General features: G+C 38.9%; 1 protein-coding gene and 1 long non-coding RNA gene across 2 annotated transcripts; both read left to right on the top strand.

The window, feature by feature from the left end:
- The first annotated feature begins 10090 nt into the window (after positions 1-10090).
- On the top strand, positions 10091-10673 carry LOC109166449. Its single transcript, XR_002051663.1, has 3 exons — positions 10091-10126; positions 10312-10404; positions 10484-10673. It is a non-coding gene; the product is annotated as an uncharacterized LOC109166449 (long non-coding RNA).
- Positions 10674-11891: 1218 nt separating this feature from the next.
- On the top strand, positions 11892-13208 carry LOC109166468 (uncharacterized mitochondrial protein AtMg00810-like). Its single transcript, XM_019315421.1, has one exon. It carries the CDS (start codon positions 11892-11894, stop codon positions 13206-13208), a length of 1317 nt encoding a protein of 438 aa, XP_019170966.1.
- The last annotated feature ends 8408 nt before the right edge of the window (positions 13209-21616 follow it).

Here is a 21616-nt window from a genome sequence, read left to right as displayed (position 1 = left end):
ATTATTGCCTATCAACGAAAGAGATTTGGAAATAGTTTCTACTTGGAAGATAGGTAAAGCGGTTGGAAAAATTCAATTTTGAGTAATGTATGATGGTGAATATCGAATGTAGAGCCCAAACCATAGTGAGAAAGAGTGGAGTGAGGTATTCGCAGTTATTGTCTGGTGGATGTGGAGCTGGAGATGTATTGCAGCATTCAGAAGAGAAAAATGGGAGAAATGGAGAAAAATCAAATGGCTTAATTAAAGAACATATTCAGGAGATAAAGGATTGCTTTTTCCAGAAACTGTCACTCATTCTATGAAAGTTGTTGCGACATGATTAATGCAACAGAGGAACAGGAGCAGCAAGGTAAATGGTTTATTGTTAATACTGATGTTTCTTTTATAGGAAGTCACATGCCGACGGGATGTAGAGGAGTCATGTGAGATGGCAAAACAACTGAACGAAAGGCTTTAGTATCACAATAAAAGTGAGCACTGTGGCGGAGGGTGAAGCTTGGGCGCTGTACTTAGGGATCAAATGGGCTTGGGATATTGGAGATAAAAAGGTGCAGTTCTACTGTGATTCACAAGATGTGGTTGACTGGGTGAACATGGGCCTGAGCTTCTTGGTCCGTGTGGGAATTTTGTAAAAGAAGGAAAGAAGTGGATGAATAGAGATTGGGATGTGAAAATTAGTCACGTCTCGAAGATTACGAACAATGTGGCTAACTACCTTGCCAAAGTTGCATTGCGCAAGAATTGTGATTGGATCAAGTTTATGAATCCCCTATTAGAGATCATGGGACAGCTTGAGGTTGACAAAGTGAAGATATATGGCACTTAACACGGGTGATAGGAGAGTTAGACACTAGTCTAGCTTCCCCCTCTCTTCTTCCAAAAAAAAAAAAAAAACAATTAAGTCACCAAATTATAATAAGCTCCAAACAAATCTATGAAACCGGAAAAATGTTACAATTAGATTTTTTTTTTTTAACAAGTAACTTGTCATTTGTCAGTGTATGTTGACTAGGACTGCCACATGTGTTTTAAAAAAATTCAATTTTTTTCTTTTCATTTTTCCTATTTTTTCTACTAATCAAGAATGTCTTATCACCGTCGTCTTCTTTGTCGACAATGGCGTCTTCCTCCCCCCTCTTCATCTCACACCCAGCTCCGCCTTTGTCCCTATACTCAAATTTCAAGCTCGAGTGATGATTTCATGGCAGCAAAACCAGATCCCCATCTACTTTAACAACCCAATATTCCTTTAATCTCTTCCTTTGCGTCGCTCCACTATGACATAGCTACCACTGCCACTACATAACCACTTTGAAGGCTCACAACTCCTACATGTCTTCACTACCTCCTCTAACAAAGAAGTTTGCAGGTGGAAGTGCAAGGCTGGTCATGAAGACTACGATGATGAGAATCCCGCTGGAACTACCATCACCATAGGAAAAGACACAGTCAAGTCCATGGTGGTTTTGTCTCGCAAAGTATTCAACACCCACCAAGATCACAAGGTCAGGGTATAGAGAATCAATGACAAAGACCATGAGTTTACGCAATTGGCCATACTGTCGAAGCTCATTAACCATGTGATCAAATTTCTCCCCCCTCCACATCCAGATGCAAGAGTTGATAGAAAAGGAACATAGGTACATCGCGAATGGAGATGAAAATTCACATGTGTGTAAGAGCTGGGAAGGATGTGTTAGGCATCGGTCAGGTCATATCGGCCGAGTTTAACCCCTACTCGATTCGAGACTTGGCTGATGAAGGAATGTGCCAACACAAGTGATAGCTGCAGTGGTATTAGAAGGTGCAGAAGATTGTCCAGTCTGGTTTTGAAGGAGATTAATGAGCTTCTGCAACTGGTCAGAAGTGACTCCAAGCTCTACTATGTTGCTTGGTGTGGCTGCTGCGTTCACTTGCTTTCCCTTTGATTTGAATCCCGGCACCCACCCCGGTGGGTAGCTGTGTTTCTTATAGCATTTGTCGACGGTATGCCCGTTCATTCCGCAAAAGGTACACTTCGCTCCCTTGTTTCCACTGTTATTTCGTTTAGAATGTGAGTTCATAGCAGCAATTGTCTCACTGGTAGTGTTCTGATCATGAACTGCATTAGCTTGCATTATTTCCATATTTCCTGCATTCAAACTGATTTGTCTTTCTAGTTTTTTTGCCATGACAAAGACCTTATATACCTCAGACAGAGGATCAAGTATGAGCACATTGGACTTCAAGCTTCCATAGTCATCGTTGAGTCCTTGAAGGAACCGGATGACACGATCTGTGTTGCGTTCCCTCCTGATCTTCTCAACAAGATCACAGGAGCATCTTGGATTGCATTTGCAAATCGACAGTGGACGTAGGGTGTTCATCTCCTCCCATAAGGTTTTGCACTTCGTGTAGTAATCGTTGACGGATATATTATTCTGTTTGAGGCTGTAGATCGCGTTTTGAAGAGCCGAGATTCTCAGAGCATCACATTGTGAGAATCTCTTCTTAAGATCATCCCAAACATCCTTCGCTCTATCCAGATGGATAATACTTCCAGCTATGGAAGCATCCATTGATATGAAGATCCAAGAGCATATGATTAAGTTGCATCGTCTCCAGGCTCCGTATTCAACATGATCGCGATCTAGCATCAGAATCCTTCCTTCGATGAAACACCATTTATTCTTAACTTCCAACGCGATACGCATTGAAATGCTCCAGGCTCCATAGTTTGAACTGCCGATCAATGGAGGATTAACAAGCACTGTGCTAGGGATATCTGTTGAGCTAAGGAAGAGAGGATTCTCCATTTCTTCCAGGCTAAAGCTTTTATGAGTTTGAGAAGCAAAGTTCCTCTGCGGAACTGTGGAATCTGGTTGGATTGGTGAGACGGAGATCGGATGTGCCGGCGGAGCTTGCTGACTCATCTCGCCGGTGACCACAACTGCTTAGGAGCCCTTATAGGTGTAACACCCCGTGTTACGGCCCCTAAAACCAATTAATTAATTAACCCATAGCCCAAGAGAAAGAATAAATTATAATAATTAATTTGGGAAGAAGGCCCACCATAATCCATGTGCCCTTATCCCTAAACCCAATCCTTAGTTCCAAAAGAAATAGAATTAGCAAGCCCATAATATTAGTTCCTAACTAGGACTCCTAAATATATAAATAGGGGACTTAAGGGGCACCTAGAAACCCCCCACCACAAGAATAATGCCCACCACCCCAAAGAGATCCAAGAATCCCCCTAGAAGAAATCAAGAAAGCAAGAAAGCTTAAAGAAAGACCCTTCATAGCCAAGGAATTAATTAAGGCTAAGAGGTAACCCATGTCTCAACAAAACCTATTTTCATAGCTATGATTTCCCCCGTAGGATTTCCCCATATTATTGTGTATTGATGATTTGCGATATTGTTATTGATGATTGATGGGATAATTCCATGGGTGATCTTGATATTGAGAGATTCTTGATAATTATGATGTTCTTGATGATTATGTGGAGTTCTTGATGTTCATATGTCATTCTTGATAATTGTATACGCTTATGTGTTATTTGCACCGAATCTTGTAATTGGAGGACGAATCGTATTCTTGTGGGTATAAAAGTGATTAGAACCCTAGGTTGTATCGTATGATATCATTCTTGGTTTATCGGGTGGGAAATTGCATGTTTGGGGTGTCGATTATGTTAGAAAAAGCATGATAGGTTATGTGCCGTACGTTTCTCGTATTTGATCCGTTAATTGACTACGTGTTGATCGTTAATTGCGTTGTAAAGTGTCTAAGCATGGTTTCGGGTTCCACAACGGTTCCCGGGGCGTTTTTGTGATGAAAAGAGTCAGTGGGGGGTAGGGGACCCGCCACCTACTCACGGCCAAGACGGGCGGTCCCGGTAGCGGGCAGCCGGCGGGCGGGCAGCTGCCCGCCGGGCACCCGCTGCCCGGAACAGTGCACGCCGGCGGGCAGCCGGCGGGTGGACCCCCACCCACCGGCTACCCGCTGGAAAATACCCCAACCCGGGGTTTCGGCTTCCCCGTTTGATGTTTCCCCGACCCCCGTGGTGTCCCAACGGACTCCGTCTATCGTGCCTATGTCTAGTTTGATATTTCGGGTACCGTTCGTAGGTTGTATGAGTCTTATATATTGCATGCTAGTTGAATTGGTATCCCGTTGACCTAGGTGAAAGAAGTATGAACCCCTTAGGACCATTCTTAGTATGTGAAGGATCACGCATAGGTTTTGTTATACGTTTTCTCCCCCTTCCCAATGTGTTAATGTGGGTTGCATGTACTTGCTATGTGTTATGTGTGCATGTAACCCCGAATTGGTTAAGATCAATCGGGCTATACGGGCAGTCGGGTGGGCTGAGAACCATACCGGCTGTTAACCAGGCTGGTAGAGACGGGTCAGGTATATAAATATTATATAGGACTAAGTTCCACTATACGGGCAGTCGGATGGGCTGAGAACCATACCGGCTGTTAACCAGGCTGGTAGAGACCGGTCAGGTATATAAATATTATATAGGACAAAGGTCCACTATACGGGCAGTTGAATGGGCTGAGAACCATCCCAACTGTTAACCAGGCTGGTAAAGACCGGTCAGGTATATAAATATTATGTAGGACAAAGGTCCATCAGTCGGTTGCGATCGGCTCCTCCGTAATGTGAGACGGGGCAGGGTGCTGCGGGGCCGTGTCAGAGCTATATGCGCTGACCCTCATGTATGGGCATGCGATTGGTCCTGTGGCGCCAACAAAGTGTGCTTTGTGATGAGATATGGATGAGTTGTGTTTATGAGTATATTGGGAGATGTGACTATGGGATTATGCCAGGGATTGTTTACATTGGGTTATGATTATTTATTGTGCTCAGCTCTATCTTGCCTGTGGAGGATTATATACGCCTGTTATAACTGTTGCTTGTGTCGAGCCTTATCTGTCGAGTCATTCCCGGTTTTAAAAGCTAGAGTCTCATAGGATATATCTTCATGCTTTAAAATGGTTTTCGTATATCTATATATATCTCTATATGCATTGTATTTCAACGTGTTGGAGTGGGTTACCAGCATCTCTCACTGAACAGATATATTTGGCTTTCAGGCACAGACGAGTAGTTCACTGGAGCACGCTAGAAGCTTGGACGTAGTTTAGATAGTTTTTCCCTTTCGGCCTGCGTGCCATGATTTAGTACTGATGCTATTTGAGGATATTAGTCAGTTAGCCTGTGCACTTGAGTTCTCTAGCTTAGGTGTGGCATAGCACCCCATACTCTTGTACTATGTTTTGGGATTCAACGAGATTTCACCTTTATTTTATAAGTTTTAAATATCCTGAAAATCTGGGGTGTTACAATAGGGCTCTGATACCATGATGAAGTGAAGAGAACGAATGTTGCATTAATGGTTCATGATGAAGTGAAGAGAATGGATGTTGCAGATTACAGAGAAGATTACTGAGATGAACAGCAGTTGCTAGCTTTATATATCTAAAAGAGGGAGAAGCAGTTATAACCGTATTTGAAGATGTAAAATTACATTATGGCCCTCTACTCTCTTCTTGCATATCACTTGTGTTGGCATATCACTTGCAGTTGTCACTCTAATTCCAGAATTCAAAGAACTGTCTCATGCAGATGAAGGCAAGTGTTCTAAAATTCACATTAATTCTCTATCCTTGTCTGGTACTTCTTGGATAATTGACTCTGGGGCTACGGATCACATAGTATGTGCTCTTGAATTCTTTGATAAGTGTCATAATGTGTGTGGAGTTGAAGTCAACTTACCTACTGGAAAAGGGATATCTATTAAACATATAGGAGATGTTAGACTAAATGATGGATTATGGCTGAAGGATGCACTACACATACCTTATTTCAAATTCAACATAATCTCGGTAAGTAAATTGCTGCGAGATGCTTATTATGGTCTAACTTTTATGTCTGGATATTGCATAATTCAGGGGGCTCATGGGAGGACTCTTGGTTCAGCTAGACAAGAAAGAGGTCTATATATGTTGTTGGAACCTCCTCAGAAACCAACAACTCATCACCAAAATTCTGCCATTCAATGTAGTGATAGTAGAATTTGGCACCAAAGGCTAGGCCATTTCCCTGTGAATAAACTTCATTTTCTGAAAAATGTTAAGATTCCTGTTGCAAAATAAGAGCCATGTGATATTTGTCACTTGGCTAAGCATAAACGTTCTCCTTTTCCATTGAGTACTACCACTTCGAATGCCTGTTTTGATTTGGTTCACGCAGATATATGAGGACCGTTTCATGTTAGTTCTCTAAATGGTGAACGCTATTTTCTAACCTTAGTTGATGATCATTCCCGGTTCACTTGGATCCATTTAATGAAGCATAAATCAGATACCAGACAGTTCATAAAAAGATATCATGCTTTTGTTCACACACAGTTTGGAGTATTAATCAAGACCATCAGAACTGACAATGGTCTTGAGTTCAACTTGACTGATTTTTTTGCAGAGAATGGCATGATTCACCAAAGGTCTTGTGCCTACACACCACAGCAGAATGCTATTATAGAGCGCAAACACCAACACATACTCAACGTAGAAAAGGCCATTCACTAGTACAAAATTGAACATAGAAGATTGATCATAGGCCACCATTATTGAAAGAATGGTTGCCTAATCTTAGCCCAAAAATTCGCGGTGACAATTTTGTAAATAAGTGATCAATAATCCGCCATCATTATTAGTTGTAATGGTTTCCCATTGTATTTTGTATTTATTTTAAAAAAATGATTTATAATGGGCAACCATTTCTAATAGAAATGGTTGCCTTAGATTAACCCTAGACCTATGCAAATCATAATTCGAATCAGATCAGACGATCGAACGTCCACATCCGGTCGTGCACAAATCATAACCCTTGACACTTGGTGAACGAAATACATCGATCTGCTCCCATCGTCCGACCTCGACGCTCCGTTCGACCGCCGCTGCTCTCGCCCGGCGACCCACTGCCACCACGCGATCTGCTCCCATCCGATCCGCTCCCTTCCGACCTCGACGCTCCGTTCCGAACGCCGTTGCTCTCGCCCGGTGACCCACCGCCACTACGCCGTTGGCGGCGACCACGTCCACGACTCACCGCGATGCACCGCTACACGCACAGCACCACGACGCGCCGCCATCCTCGCCGGCACCACTGCCGCCTCCCCAGCGCTGATCTGCAGGTTAGTTATTTTTTATTTTTTAATATATATATATATATATATATATATATATATATATATATATATATATATATATATATATATATTATTTGTTTAATTATTATTTTAATAAATAAATAGATGTGATATTTTATGATTTTTATAAATTTTATATATGTGAATATGTGAATTTGGCTCAATAGTACCTTGTTAATTACATATTAGGTTGTTGGATGACTTAATTAGGTATTTGATTAATTAGATTTATATATATATATATATATATATATATATATATATATATATGGTGAGAGTTTTCATGTGAATTATTGAAGTTTGTTTTGTATTTTTGCAGGGAGCTGAGGAATATGAATTGGCATAATGATGAAGGGCTTTGACCCTACCTTTCTGTTCTTCTTCTTTGTTGTTGAGGTTGAAGACAATAAATTGATGATTATATTGCTGGGTCGAGTCTAGCACGTACACACAACCGCAGTAGAAATTAATGGTGAATTTCTGATTTACTTTTGGCACATTTCATCATCATGGCTGTGTGATTTCTGTGTCTTTAATTCCTACTACATCACCTTTTGAGTCTAGACTGCTTCATCATCATCATCATATCGTATGATTGAGTAAATTAGGGCTTCTTTTCACCTCATCATTGCTGCAACCTTCTTCAATTCTTCTTCTACATGCAACCATATTTCTAGGGTTTTGTCTCTCCATATACACAAACAGTACCAGTAAAATAGTAGGTGTTAATGAGTTCAGACGGGCAACTCAATTGATTCTTGAGTGGTAGATTGTGAAGTGGAAATCAAGAATTAATGAGCAAAGTTGGATCTTTTTGCTTAATTTCCTTTTCTGGAGTTTTCTTTTTTCCTTGTCTTTTTCCCTAATCCAAGATTCCTTTTTTAGTTTCAATTTCTGCAATAATTCCTTATTTACAGCAATATATACGGAGTATTAAACATGCGATTGGTGGGTGTTGATTAATCCATGGCCGTAAGATGCAGGCAGAGTGGGGAATGGACTAAAGATCTGATCTTTGGGTAGTCAAATGTATGATATCCTGAGCTAAGGTACGTATTGCTTCTGCTTTATTGTTATTCTTTTCAATGTTACCTTCTCCAGTTGGTTCAAGCTCTTGATTTGAGCGCTTTGATAAATCTCGTCTTTCTCATTTCCTTGTGTAGCGATGCATGCTTCCTGTAATAAACATCAAAATCTTCTAGGACTTCTTTATTGGTGTGAGTGCGTTTGCTACTTCTAGAATTGTGCTTTACCAGTTTAATTCTTTGCAGCACTACGCAATATCGAGTTCTTCGTTGGTTTGTTGCAGTAGAGCTGCATGATCCTGCATATGCAAAACGCTTTTATTGTACATATGAAATTCTGGAAGAGAGCATGTTGAAGGTTTGTGATTTCCATTTTTTGAAATATTCTGCTTAACTGTATCATATATAAGGAAGACCTTTATTAGACTACTTTAGCACTATTTTCTAAAAAAAATTAAGAGAGCATTTTCATTGAATTCTTTCAAGGAAAATGCTTCAACATATTGATTATGGATAATATATAGAATAGAATCCATGGGGCTTTTCTCTCTTCATTGCATTGGAGTCACCACCTTAATCTCTCCCAACGTCTGTTGCATTTACTAAAATATGGGCTTTTCACTTACACTGAAGATCCATATTTATAATTGCTGTATAACATTGAAATTTTGAAAAAGTCACTGTTAAAATAATTTATAAATATAATCAGTCTACTCTTACCACAAAGTGGATGTTATATATGACAAAGGAAGTAGGTTATGGAGTAATTTGCAACTCTAGATTCCCTACCTTTCTTGTTCCAGTGTTAGTGTTGTATATTTACTATTATTTTGTGTGTGTAAATGACAGTTGGGAGGAAGTGTAAATGGAGATGAAGATGGTTTTAAGTTATGGCAGAGCCTGGTGCGGCAGACTGAATTGACAGCTCAACTATGTTCAATAATGAGAGATGTAAGAAATGTCCATAGTGAAGATTGAAAAGCTTAGGCATCTTCAATTATGGCACAATTGTTACTTGTTAGGTTTCTGCAAAGACCACGACTTTATTAACTTCACTATAACTTAAGTAAAAAATTGATCTGCTCACTTCCCTCTTTCCCAGCTTTGATATGGCTTTCTTTCTACAACTGCAACTGTATATAGACTTTGTTGCCCTACTAACTGCTACACCATTAGTTCGAGAATATAGTGTAATTATTAGTTCAACCTTATCAGTTATATACCATATCATGAACCCTCACAAAAAAGTATGGCATTTCTTAATTATGCTATATGCCGTTTTGCTTTCCATTGTTTTACAGAAGGGGTAATCCTTGTTCCTTGTGGTTTTCACTCCATGTTTTTATAGATCTCAAGTCTTGCAAAATCAGTTCGTGTGCTTGCAGAGATGGATGAGCCAATTGGTCGTATTTTAAAGAGAACTGAGACAAGTAAATCAATTACTTTATACTTGTGTGGTTTGTTTCACAGTTTTAAAATGAAAAAGTTAAGAGTTAAGAGTTACGAAGAAAATTTTGAGGAGTACTATGTATTGACTTAAAAATATCCATTTTTGAGAAGTACTATCTATTTAAGTCTAGTGTGCTGAAACTCAAATGCCACTTGAAGGGAATTATGTATAGCAATTCTAAGGGTTTTATAATTTCCTAAATAAGCATTATACATACACATGTCCCCCTCCCCCACTCTCAAAAAAGAAAGTCTTTCTATAATCAGTTCTCTGAATCATTGTTCAGTTATCTGTTCTGATCATCAGGGAGACTTCAAGGTGCATGAAGATAAGAAGCATAGAGAAAAGTCCTTAGGAGATTCTGAAAAGAAGCTTCAGTTCTTTTCAGCTCGACAAATTGCATGTCGTGAACTTGGAAGTAGAGATTACCTTTGTCAGAAGGTATATGCATTATCTATATTTATGATGATAGCTTCAATTCGGTTGTTCTATGTTAGTAGTCTGTACAATCTGTTTGATTCTTAGTCCTTAATTGTAGAAAACGCCCATGCGACATTGCTTTTCTTTTATGGAGCCATCTGTTTATTGGTTTTAAAACGCTATTTCCTCACTTTAAAATTCTGCAGTGCTGGCTTTCCAAGGAAGACTGCATGTGTTCAAGAGTCATACCCTATCATCCTTGGCACCATATAAGGTTTTGGTTGTATATGCATCCCAAGGTCTGTCCTTGTATTGTTCTTTTCTTTAGATTGTAACATATTAAATGGAACTATTAAAGACAATGATCCTTTTTTGCAGGATTTCTTGCGCCAAAATAACACGGGAAAACTATTATGGCAAGTATTTGGTGTTCAGGCTGCTACTTTGTGCTTATTTGGCATTTCGGAACACGAAGAAATGTTGTGGAATGCATTAAAACTTGCAGGTTCTGATCCGTTTCTTTTGATTTGTATGTAATGCGATATAAAAAGTGGAAGGCACTGCTAACACTATTGTAAACTAAAATCTAATATTTTCTTTTGTAGCTTTCAATTATTTTTAATTTAGAATTGTAAATATGTAATTGTACATGGTGTAAAATAATAAATATAGTTTTAAAATTATTTTTAATTATTTTTTATTTTTTAAATCAACAATACGCGACCATTCCTGGCCAAGAACGGTCGCGTAAAACTTTTGTAAAAAAAAAAAAAAACAATACGCGACCATTCTTGGTCAAGAATGGTCGCGTATTACTGACAATGCGCAACCATTTCACAATGGTCGCGCAAAGTCGATACCTTTCCGCGAGCCTCTCATAGGAAACCATTGTACAATGGTTGCCTATTTGCAATTTTGTACTAGTGATTCAATTTCAAGCATCTCTCCCTCTCGAATTCTGGGGGCATTGCGTGCTACATGCTGTTTTCATCATAAATAGACTACCCTCACCGATAATTGAGCTGTCCACTCCTTATTACCAGCTATATGGAAAGGCACCTGACATATCAAATTTGAAAGTGTTTGGTTGTCTCTGCTTTGCATCTACTCTACCTACTTCAAGACATAAGATGGCTCAAAGTGGCAAGAAATGTGTGTTTCTAGGCATACCAGCTCATGTTAAAGGTTATCTACTGTATGACCTTAAAGACAAGCTTACCATTGTGTCCAGGGATGTTAGTTTTTATGAGAAGATATTTCCTTTTTCTGACAAAGAGCTATATGAACGCATGCATGAGCTATCTTCATTGGGGACTCCTTTGCCTGTTATTCCTACTGATACTCCTTGTTCAAATATTGAGTATACTTCAAACAATTTTTCACATGATGTTGAAACAGCAAATCCTTGTTCCAGTTCCCTCCTAGTTATCTGCCACATGGTCTTGAAGGAGCAAACTCAGATTCCAGTTTTCCTCCTAGTAACCTGCCAAACAATGGACATGATGAAGCCAGCAGCACACACAGTCAAAGCTATGAGAATACAAGGCAGAATTATGTTTCTGAACAGCCCAGAAGATCAAATAGGTGTCGTCGCATCCCCAACAAACTTCAAGACTATTATTGTGAGGCTGTAACTTCCAGGGGTTCCTCACCTCACCACTTATCAGAAGTTATCTCTCTTGATGGCCTATCTCCATCTCATAAGGCTTTCTCTGTGGCGGTTTCTTCTGCAAATGAGCCAAAGTCCTATAACTAAGCTATCTGTCATGAATGTTGGAAGGAAGCGATGAAAACAGAAATTAAAGCCTTGCAAGACAACCATACCTGGGAATTGACAGCCCTACCAGCTGGGAAAACTCCCATAGGATGTAAATGGGTGTATAAAGTCAAGCTACGGGCAGATGGTTCCGTCGAACGTTACAAAGCACGTCTCGTAGCAAAAGGATATACACAACAACTGGGAATTGATTATATTGAGACATTTTCCCCGGTTGCAAGGTTATCCACCATCAGGACATTCTTAGTTGTTGCATCCTTTCGCAGATGGAATATTCATCAATTGGACATTAATAATGCCTTCCTCCATGGTGATCTAACGGAGGAGGTTTACATGATTCCTCCACCTGGCTTTCAAACTGAAAATCCTAATCAGGTGTGTAGATTACTGCGTTCTCTCTATGGGCTTAAACAAGCAAGTCGCCAATGGAATGCTAAACTGAGTACAGCTCTAATAGGCAGAGGTTTTACTCAATCCAAGTCTGATCCTTCACTGTTTACTACGGGTGTTGAGGCTACTTTTGTTGCAGTTCTTGTCTACGTAGATGATATATTGGTAGCCAGTCCCAATTTGCAGCTGATTCACAATCTAAAGAACTTTCTTGATGATGCTTTCAAAATCAAGGATTTGGGACTATTAGGCTACTTTCTTGGCATTGAAGCACACTCAGATGAACATGGGCTAAATTTGTGCCAACGCAAGTATGCTTTAGACATCCTTAAAGAGGCTGGCTTCCTTGAATGCAAGGCAATAACTACACCCATGGTACCGGGACAGTCCTTACAACATGGTGATGGAACTCTGCTCACTGATGCTGGCATTTACAGATGCTTAGTTGTACGCTTACTATATCTCACAGCGACAAGGCCAGGCATTACATATGCCGTTCACCAACTTAGCCAATTCGTGGATGCACCTACTGACAAACACCTAAGTGCAGCTCACTGGGTTCTACGTTACATCAAAGCAGCCTCTGGACAAGGCATTTTCTATCCTAGAGATGGTGATTTGCAGCTCAGTGTATTCTTAGATTCAGACTGGGCGTCTTGCCTCGAAACACGGAAATCTGTCACCGGTTTCTGTATATTCCTTGGAGCAGCCATGATTTCTTGGAGATCGAAGAAGCAAGCCACCATCTCTAGGTCTTCCTCCGAAGCAGAATATCGGGCATTGGCAGCTACTACCTGTGAAGTACAATGGCTTGTTTTCTTGCTCAAAGATTTACATGTTGAAATGAAGAAGCCGGTTGTCATATTTTGTGACAACAAGTCCGCTGTGGCGATTGTTGAAAATCATGTTTTTCACGAGTGGACGAAGCATATCTAGATTGATTGTCATATTGTTAGGGAAAAGGTGTCTCAAGGTCTAATTAAATTGTTGTTCATCCCCTCAGCAAGTCAGATAGCTGATGGCTTTACCAAGCCACTCCCCACTGCCATGTTCCAAAGTTTTAACTCTAAGCTGGGTATACACGATGTGCATGCACCAGCTTACGGGAGGGTGATAAAGGAATGTGCCAACACAAGTGATATGCAAGAAGAGAGTAGAGCGCCATAATGTAATTTTACATCTTCAAATACGGTTATAAGCTTCTCCCTCTTTTAGATATATAAAGCTAGCAGCTGCTGTTCATCTTAGTAATCTTCTCTGTAATCCACAACATTCATTCTCTTCACTTCATCATGAACCATTAATGCAACATTCATTCTCTTCACTTCATCATTAGCGGTGTGGCTTACTATGGAGGGATGCGATTAAATGATTAATCTCCACCTGTTTATCACCAATTGGTTTTAAGAAGGATATGCCAATCAGATAACTTAAAAACTCGGTGGTTAAGCGTGCTTGATTATAGAATGGGTGACCTACAGGGATCCAACACTTGGTATCAAAGAGTCACTAGTTTGAATCGGTGAACTTTTTATTGATTACATAAATTTATTTGGAGCTTATTTGAATTGAGCTGCTTAATTGTTCGCCAAATAGTTATATAACTGATTTGTACTTTATCCCTATTAATGATTAATGATCATGCCATAAGATTAAACTTTTTTTTTATAGTTAATGTGGCAATATAGGTGTTTTTTGTTCTTAAACGAGATCGAGGTGGGGTCATGAATGGTGTTTTCCCCTCCTAAGTTTTTATTAATATTTCCCCTTATCATGTCTTAATATTCATTGTGTGTCATGAATGGTGGACCTCACACACTTTTAATTAAATACGGAATAGTAAATAACCGAGTTAATACCTAATTTGGTCCTTCGACTATTAAGATTTCACCACTTTGGTCATTGACTTCTAATCTTGCTCAATTTCATCCCCAACTATACAATTGTTAACCAAAATGATCCGAATTAGGACTATTTTAGGTAAATATTGCATAATTAGGGATGAAATTGAACAAGTTCGAAAGTCGATGACCAAAGTGGTGAAATCATAATAGTCGAGAGACCAAATTGGGTATTAACTCCTAAATAACCTAATTAGATGGTACTAAATTAGGAAATTGGGAAGAAAATTTTAGAAGAGGGGTTTAGCATTACTCATTAGGTAATAAACTTTTCAAGCAAATACCAATTTTAGTCCCACGAGTATTAGCAAAATGACAATTTTGGTCCACATGTTTAATTCCTACCAAAACTCATCCCACAACTATTGTTTTACTACCAAAGTTAATCACTCTGATCACCGAAAAAATTAAAACACGCTGGATTCTTTAAAAACTAAGGGTATTTTTGTCCTTTTATCATTAAGATCAAAGTATTTACTAAATTTCCATTAAAATTAAAAGCTTGATTTGCCAGACTGCAAATGCATTTCGCCATTTTAATTTGTAAAAAAAAAACCAATAAAAAATTATACAGAAAACAATTTTAGAATTTAGCCTAAAGATTTCAGCACTGGCAACACTTCTTCTAGTAGCTTTTAGTTGGTCCTGACAGTACTTGTTGGGTTGAGCTTCCCTCCTATGTGGTAAATAGCTCATGTTTGGACCAAGCCAACTTTTATCCACTATATTTTTGAGCCCTAATTATTATTATTATTATGTTATATAATAATATCAGGGAATGTAAGAGGTTGGAGAAGCAAACATTTTTGGCATTTGAAGGGGTGAAGAATTAATACTCTATTTATTCTTCATTATTCCCAGGTTCATCCTTTTGAAGCTTTAAAAGGGGAGCAATCTACACACATACAGATTGTGAGAGAAAAAAGACAAAACAAAACTAAAGTGAGTGAAGGTAGTTCGGCGGCAGTAGCAAGGAAGAAACCATATTCATTTTGTTTCTTCACCTTGGATGCAAGTTTTGATGCTTTTGCCGCGAGTTTGTCTAAGCTCTTGGGTACTTTATTCATCAACCTTTTAAATGTCAGCTTTTATTTATTCCAGGCATCCTTTGGGTAATCTCGTACTACTTATATTCATTTTATCTTGTTCGTGGTAGTTGAATATTTTGAGTACGTACGAGATATTATTCGTATTTAGCCTGTGGAATTTAAAGAATGTATTTGGCCTAGAATTGGTGTATTTGATGATTTGTGGATGTATGGCTCGTGTGATAGCCTGAACTTGTGTACCCGAGATTTGTTATAGTGGAATTGTTGGTGGTGGTGGTCCCGTGATTTTTCCCTGTGGTTTTGGAGTTTTCCACGTAAATCTTGTGTCCCTTGCATTGTTATTTATTTTTTTACTATTGTGTATCATCTTGCGTTTGTGCTCCTGTCGGTTCTGTGATTTTTCATTGTCACATGAAGTGGGATTTTTCCCAACAAAGTGGTATCAGAGCCCTGGTTGTTGATTGGGTAAATTTGACATGGAGACAAATATGAGTAATATGGTACGATGTAATGGTAGAAATTATCACATTTGGAAGGCCAAGATGAAGGATCTCCTATTTGTGAAGAAATTACATCTACCTGTGTTTGCAACGGCAAAACCAGAAAGTATGGCAGACAAAGAGTGGGACTTTGAGCACCAACAAGTTTGTGGTTATATTCGCCAATGGGTTGAAGATAATGTTCTGAATCACATTATCAATGAGACACATGCCTGAAGCCTGTGGGATAAACTTGAGACCCTGTATGCTTCTAAGACAGGCAATAACAAACTGTTTTTGCTAAAACAATTGATGAATCTAAGATACAGGGAAGGTACATTGATCAATGATCATGTCAATGATTTTCAGGGTGTTCTTGATCAGTTGTCTAGTATGGGCATCAAATTTGAGGATGAGGTACTTGGTCTCTGGTTGCTTAACATTCTGCCTGATTCTTGGGAAACACTTCGGGTTTCTTTGACCAATTCTGCTCCCAACGGTGTTGTGACCATGGAGTATGTCAAGAGTGGTATCTTGAATGAAGAGTCAAGAAGAAGATCTCAAGACACCTCCACTTCTCAGCCATATATTTTTGTTACAAATGATAGGGGGAGAAACAAACAAAGGGGTCAGAAGGGTAGAGATAAAAGCAGAAGTAAGTCAAGGTCATGGCACAAGGATGCTGAATGTCATTATTGTGGCAAGAAAGGACACATCAAGAAAAATTGCTTCACGTTGAAAAGGGACAAGAAGCAAGACAAGAAAGATGATAACATCCAGAACCAGGTTGCAATAGTTAAAGCATATTTACTTGTTGCTTGTGATGAAAATGCCATCAACGTTGCATGCCACGAAACAACTTGGATTGTGGATTCAGGTGCATCCTACCATGTTACACCAAGGAAGGAATTCTTTCTTCATATACTCCAGGTGACTATGGAGAGTTAAGAATGGGTGATGATGGCCAGGTGAAGGTGATTGGTACCGGTACATTTTGCCTTGAGACAAGCAATGACACAAAGCTGGTACTTAAAAATGTAAAGCATGCACCAGGTATCAAACTAAATCTTATTTCTACAGGAAAACTTGATGATGATGGTTTTTGTTGTTTCTTTGGTGATGGACGTTGGAAAATCACTAAAGGTTCACTGGTTATTGCACGGGTAACAAGTCTTCTAACTTGTACTCTTTGCAAAGCTTTATTTATGGTGATTTAGTGAATGTGGTAGCAAAAGAATGTGCATCAGAATTGTGGCATAAACGACTTGGCCACATGAGTGTGAAGGGATTGATTGTCTTGCCAGGAAGAGTAAGCTTTCAGGGGTAAAAGAAGCTAGGTTGGACAGATGTGTCCATTGCTTGGCGGAGAAACAGAAAAGAGTTTCTTTCATGAGCAACCCTCCTTCGAAGAGGTCAGAGCCACTTGAGTTTATACATTTTGATGTGTGTGGACGAATGAAGGTTAGGTCACTTGGAGGTGTGTCTTACTTTGTGACCTTTATTGATGATTGTTCTAGAAAACTCTAGGTCTTCACTTTGAAACACAAAAGTGATGTGCTTGGTGTGTTTAAAGAGATTCATGCTCTTGTTGAGAGACAGACAAGAAAGAAATTGAAGTGCATCCGTACTGTTAATGGCGGTGAATATCGTGGCCCATTTGATGAATATTGCAGAATACACAGTATTAGACATCACTCCTCCTAAGACTCCTCAGTTAAATGGCTTAGCAGAGAGGATGAACCGAACAATTATGGAGAGAGTTAGATGCATGCTTGATGATGCGAAGTTGCCTAGATCTTTTTGGGCTGAAGCAGTTTCCACAGTTGTTCATATTATCAATTTATCTCCCGTTATTGCTTTGAGTAATGAAGTTCCTGATAAGGTTTGGGGTGGAAAGGAAGTTTCTTATGATCACCTCAGAGTCTTCGATTGTAAGGCATTTGTGCATGTCCCAAGAGATGAGAGATCTAAGTTGGACTCGAAGACCAGACAATGTATCTTTATTGGTTATGGTCTTGATGAATTTGGCTACAGGCTGTATGATCCAGTTGAGAAGAAGCTTGTGAGAAGACGTGATGTAGTGTTCTTTGAAAATAAAACCATTGAGGATGTTGATAAAGTGAGGAGGCCAGAATCTCATGACAACGGAAGTTTGGTTGACCTTGAGCCAGTTTCCAACAAAGATACACATGATGTTGATGAGATTCAGGAGAATGGTCAGAATGATGATCCTGTACCAGACCTTCAGGATGATACAGTTGATGTAGATGGTCATGTTGATGATGTTGTGCACCAGTAACAAGAAGTTCCTTCGCAGGTTCCAGTTGATCCTCCTAGAAGGTCTAACAGGGAGCGGAGACCATCTACTCGTTACTCTTTCGATCAGTATGTGCTCTTGACTGATGGGGGAGAACCCGAGTCTTATGAAGAAGCCATGGAGAGTGAGCAAAAGAGACAGTGGCTTGAGGCTATGCAGGATGAGATGAACTCCCTATATGCAAATGATACCTTTGAGTTGGTGAGGGCACCAAAGAGCAAGAAAGCTTTGAAGAACAGGTGGGTCTATAGATTGAAGCATGAAGAAGGCACTTCAGTTCCACGGTTCAAAGCTAGGTTGGTGGTAAAGGGTTTTAGCCAGAAGAAAGGTATTGATTTTGATGAAATTTTCTCTCCTGTTGTGAAATCTTCATCCATTAGATTGTGTTGGGTCTAGCAGCCTATTTGGACTTAGAAATTGAGCAGATGGATGTGAAGACAGCTTTTCTCAATGGTGATTTAGATGAGGAGATATATATGGAGTAGCCTGAGGGTTTCAAAGTCAAAGGGAAGGAGGATTATGTTTGCATATTGAAGAAGAGTTTGTATTGTTTGAAGCAAGCTCCAGGGCAGTGGTATAAAAAGTTTACTTCTATTATGAGTAAGCATGGGTACAAGAAGACTTCTTCAGACCACCGTGTTTTTGTAAACAAATATTCTGATGATGACTTTGTTATATTGTTGCTTTATGTTGACGATATGTTGATTGTTGGACACAATGCCTCAAGAATTCAATGATTGAAACAAGAGTTGAGTAAGTCCTTTTCTATGAAGGACATGGGACCAGCAAAGCAAATTCTTGGGATGAAGATTATCCGTGATAGGCAGAATGAGAAATTGTGGTTATCTCAAGAGAAGTATATAGAGAAGGTACTTGAGAGATTTAATATGGATGAAGCTAAGTCAGTGAATACACCTCTTGGTATGCATTTCAAGTTGCGCAAGAAGCAATGTGCTTCTAGTGAGAAAGAGAAGGAAGAAATGCAAAGAGTTCCTTATTCTTCAGCTGTTGGTAGTTTGATGTACGCTATGGTATGCACGAGACCAGATATTGCTCATGCAGTAGGTGTTGTTAGCAGATTTCTTTCAAATCCAGGGAAAGAACATTGGGATGCTGTGAAGTGGATTTTGAGATATCTTCGGGGTACTTCAAGTCTGAGTTTGTGTTTTGGTACAAGGAAACATATCCTTACCGGGTACACTGATTCTGATATGGCTGGAGACATTGATACTAGGAAATCTACTTCAGGCTATCTGATTACCTATGCAGGGGGAGCAGTTTCATAGCAATCAAGATTGCAAAAGTGTATTGCTTTGTCTATAGCAATCAAGATTGCAAAAGTGTATTGCTTTGTACACTGATTCTGATATGGCTGGAGACATTGATACTAGGAAATCTACTTCAGGCTATCTGATTACCTATGCAGGGGGAGCAGTTTCATAGCAATCAAGATTGCAAAAGTGTATTGCTTTGTCTATAGCAATCAAGATTGCAAAAGTGTATTGCTTTGTCTACCACTGAAGCTGAGTTCATAACATCTGTTGAGGCCAGTAAAGAAATGCTATGGATGAAGAAGTTTATTTAGGACATGTATGTGCTCTATTGTGATAGTCAGAGTGCAGTTCATTACAGGTACACGAGATATCATATTGGAAAGATTCATACTGATGATAATGGGATCGTTGCCAAGAGGAAAGTTTGAGGTATATGTTGTTCTATCGCCGGAAGGGGGAGATTTGTTGGGTTGAGCTTCCCTCCTATGTGGTAAATAGCTCATGTTTGGACCAAGTCAACTTTTATCCACTATATTTTTTAGCCCTAATTATTATTATTATTATGCTTACAACAAGGCTCGAAACCTAGACCTCCCACATAAAGGAGCAATCTGATACCAGTGGACCACAAGCCACTTGGTAATTATTATTATTATTATGTTATATAATAATATTAGGGAATGTAAGAGGTTGGAGAAGCAAACATTTTTGGCATTTGAAGGGGTGAAGAATTAATACTCTATTTATTCTTCATTATTCCCATGTTCATCCTTTTGAAGCTTTAAAAGGGGAGCAATCTACACACATACATATTGTGAGAGAAAAAAGACAAAACAAAACTAAAGTGAGTGAAGGTAGTTCGGCGGCAGTAGCAAGGAAGAAACCATATTCATTTTGTTTCTTCACCTTGGATGCAAGTTTTGATTCTTTTGCCGTGAGTTTGTCTAAGCTCTTGGGTACTTTATTCATCAACCTTTTAAAGGTCAGCTTTTATTTATTCCAGGCATCCTTTGGGTAATCTCGTACTACTTATATTCATTTTATCTTGTTCGTGATAGTTGAATATTTTGAGTACGTACGAGATATTATTCATATTTAGCCTGTGGAATTTAAAGAATGTATTTGGCCTAGAATTGGTGTATTTGATGATTTGTGGATGTATGGCTCGTGTGATAGCCTGAACTTATGTACCCGAGATTTGTTATAGTGGAATTGTTGGTGGTGGTGGCCCCGTGATTTTTCCCTGTGGTTTTGGAGTTTTCCACGTAAATCTTGTGTCCCTTGCATTGTTATTTACTTTTTACTATTATGTATCATCTTGTATTTGTACTCCTGCCGGTTCTGTGATTTTTCATTGGCACAGGAAGTGGGATTTTTCCCAATAGTACTATTCCTAGAGGCTCTCCCACCACCACTCTGATCTTGTCTCTCTTCTGTTTCTGTTCACCATGCTCTCTCAAAGCAGAAAAGCTAACCTGATAATCAAGATTGCCTAACAACTTAACAAATGATGAACTATATACATTCAGTTGACTTTTAAAGAATGAAATACACTATTTGCAATTAACACGATAATCTAATGCCCCAGTTTAAGAACATTAAGCTCACACGATAACTTTTTAAATCATTATTTTATGTAATTAATACCCTCTACCTTGTTTTTAATTTCATACACAAACTTACAAAAATGAAAACCTGACCTCACAGAATATTACAAAAAAAAAAAAAAAAAAAAACATCAAAATTATTAACTTCCAAACCAAACATCAAAATTGAATATCTTAGTCTTAGATCCTGATCCCATAAAGGGTTAATTCTCAATTTTTCCTGTTTTATGTATTATTCTAATATCAAAAGATGTTTTTTTTTTTTTTTTTTTTTTTTTTTTTTTTTTTTTTTTTTGCAAAAACAAAACATGGTATCAAAATTTAAGATCCAAGAATTGGATATTTACGATAATTGAATCGCGACAAGCAATACTCTGACAGCGATTATTGAATCGCGACAGAGACGACAAACATGGTTTCATGAGAATTATACCCCTGGACAATTAAGAGTTCTAATTGTTGTTACAGGGTTGAACTCTGGTCCGATGGGTATCTGAATGCTCTCTTCAGAGGTAAGGCAATGTCTTGGTATGTAAAGTGATCGGTGAAGAGAAAACTAAGGAAAAAAGCATAAGGTCACGTTGAATTGGGATTTTAGAGTTTTTATTTAGATTTTTAACTACAGAAAAAATGATGAGGATGAGGAATGACAATAATACCCTTATTATTTTAAGAATCCGGCATGTTTTAATTTTTTTGATGACCGGAGTAATTAAC

The sequence above is a fragment of the Ipomoea nil genome, unplaced genomic scaffold, assembly GCF_001879475.1.
Source record: "Ipomoea nil cultivar Tokyo-kokei standard unplaced genomic scaffold, Asagao_1.1 scaffold3100, whole genome shotgun sequence".
NCBI classification, from domain to species: domain Eukaryota; kingdom Viridiplantae; phylum Streptophyta; class Magnoliopsida; order Solanales; family Convolvulaceae; genus Ipomoea; species Ipomoea nil.
This window is presented reverse-complemented; position numbering and strand designations above follow the sequence as displayed.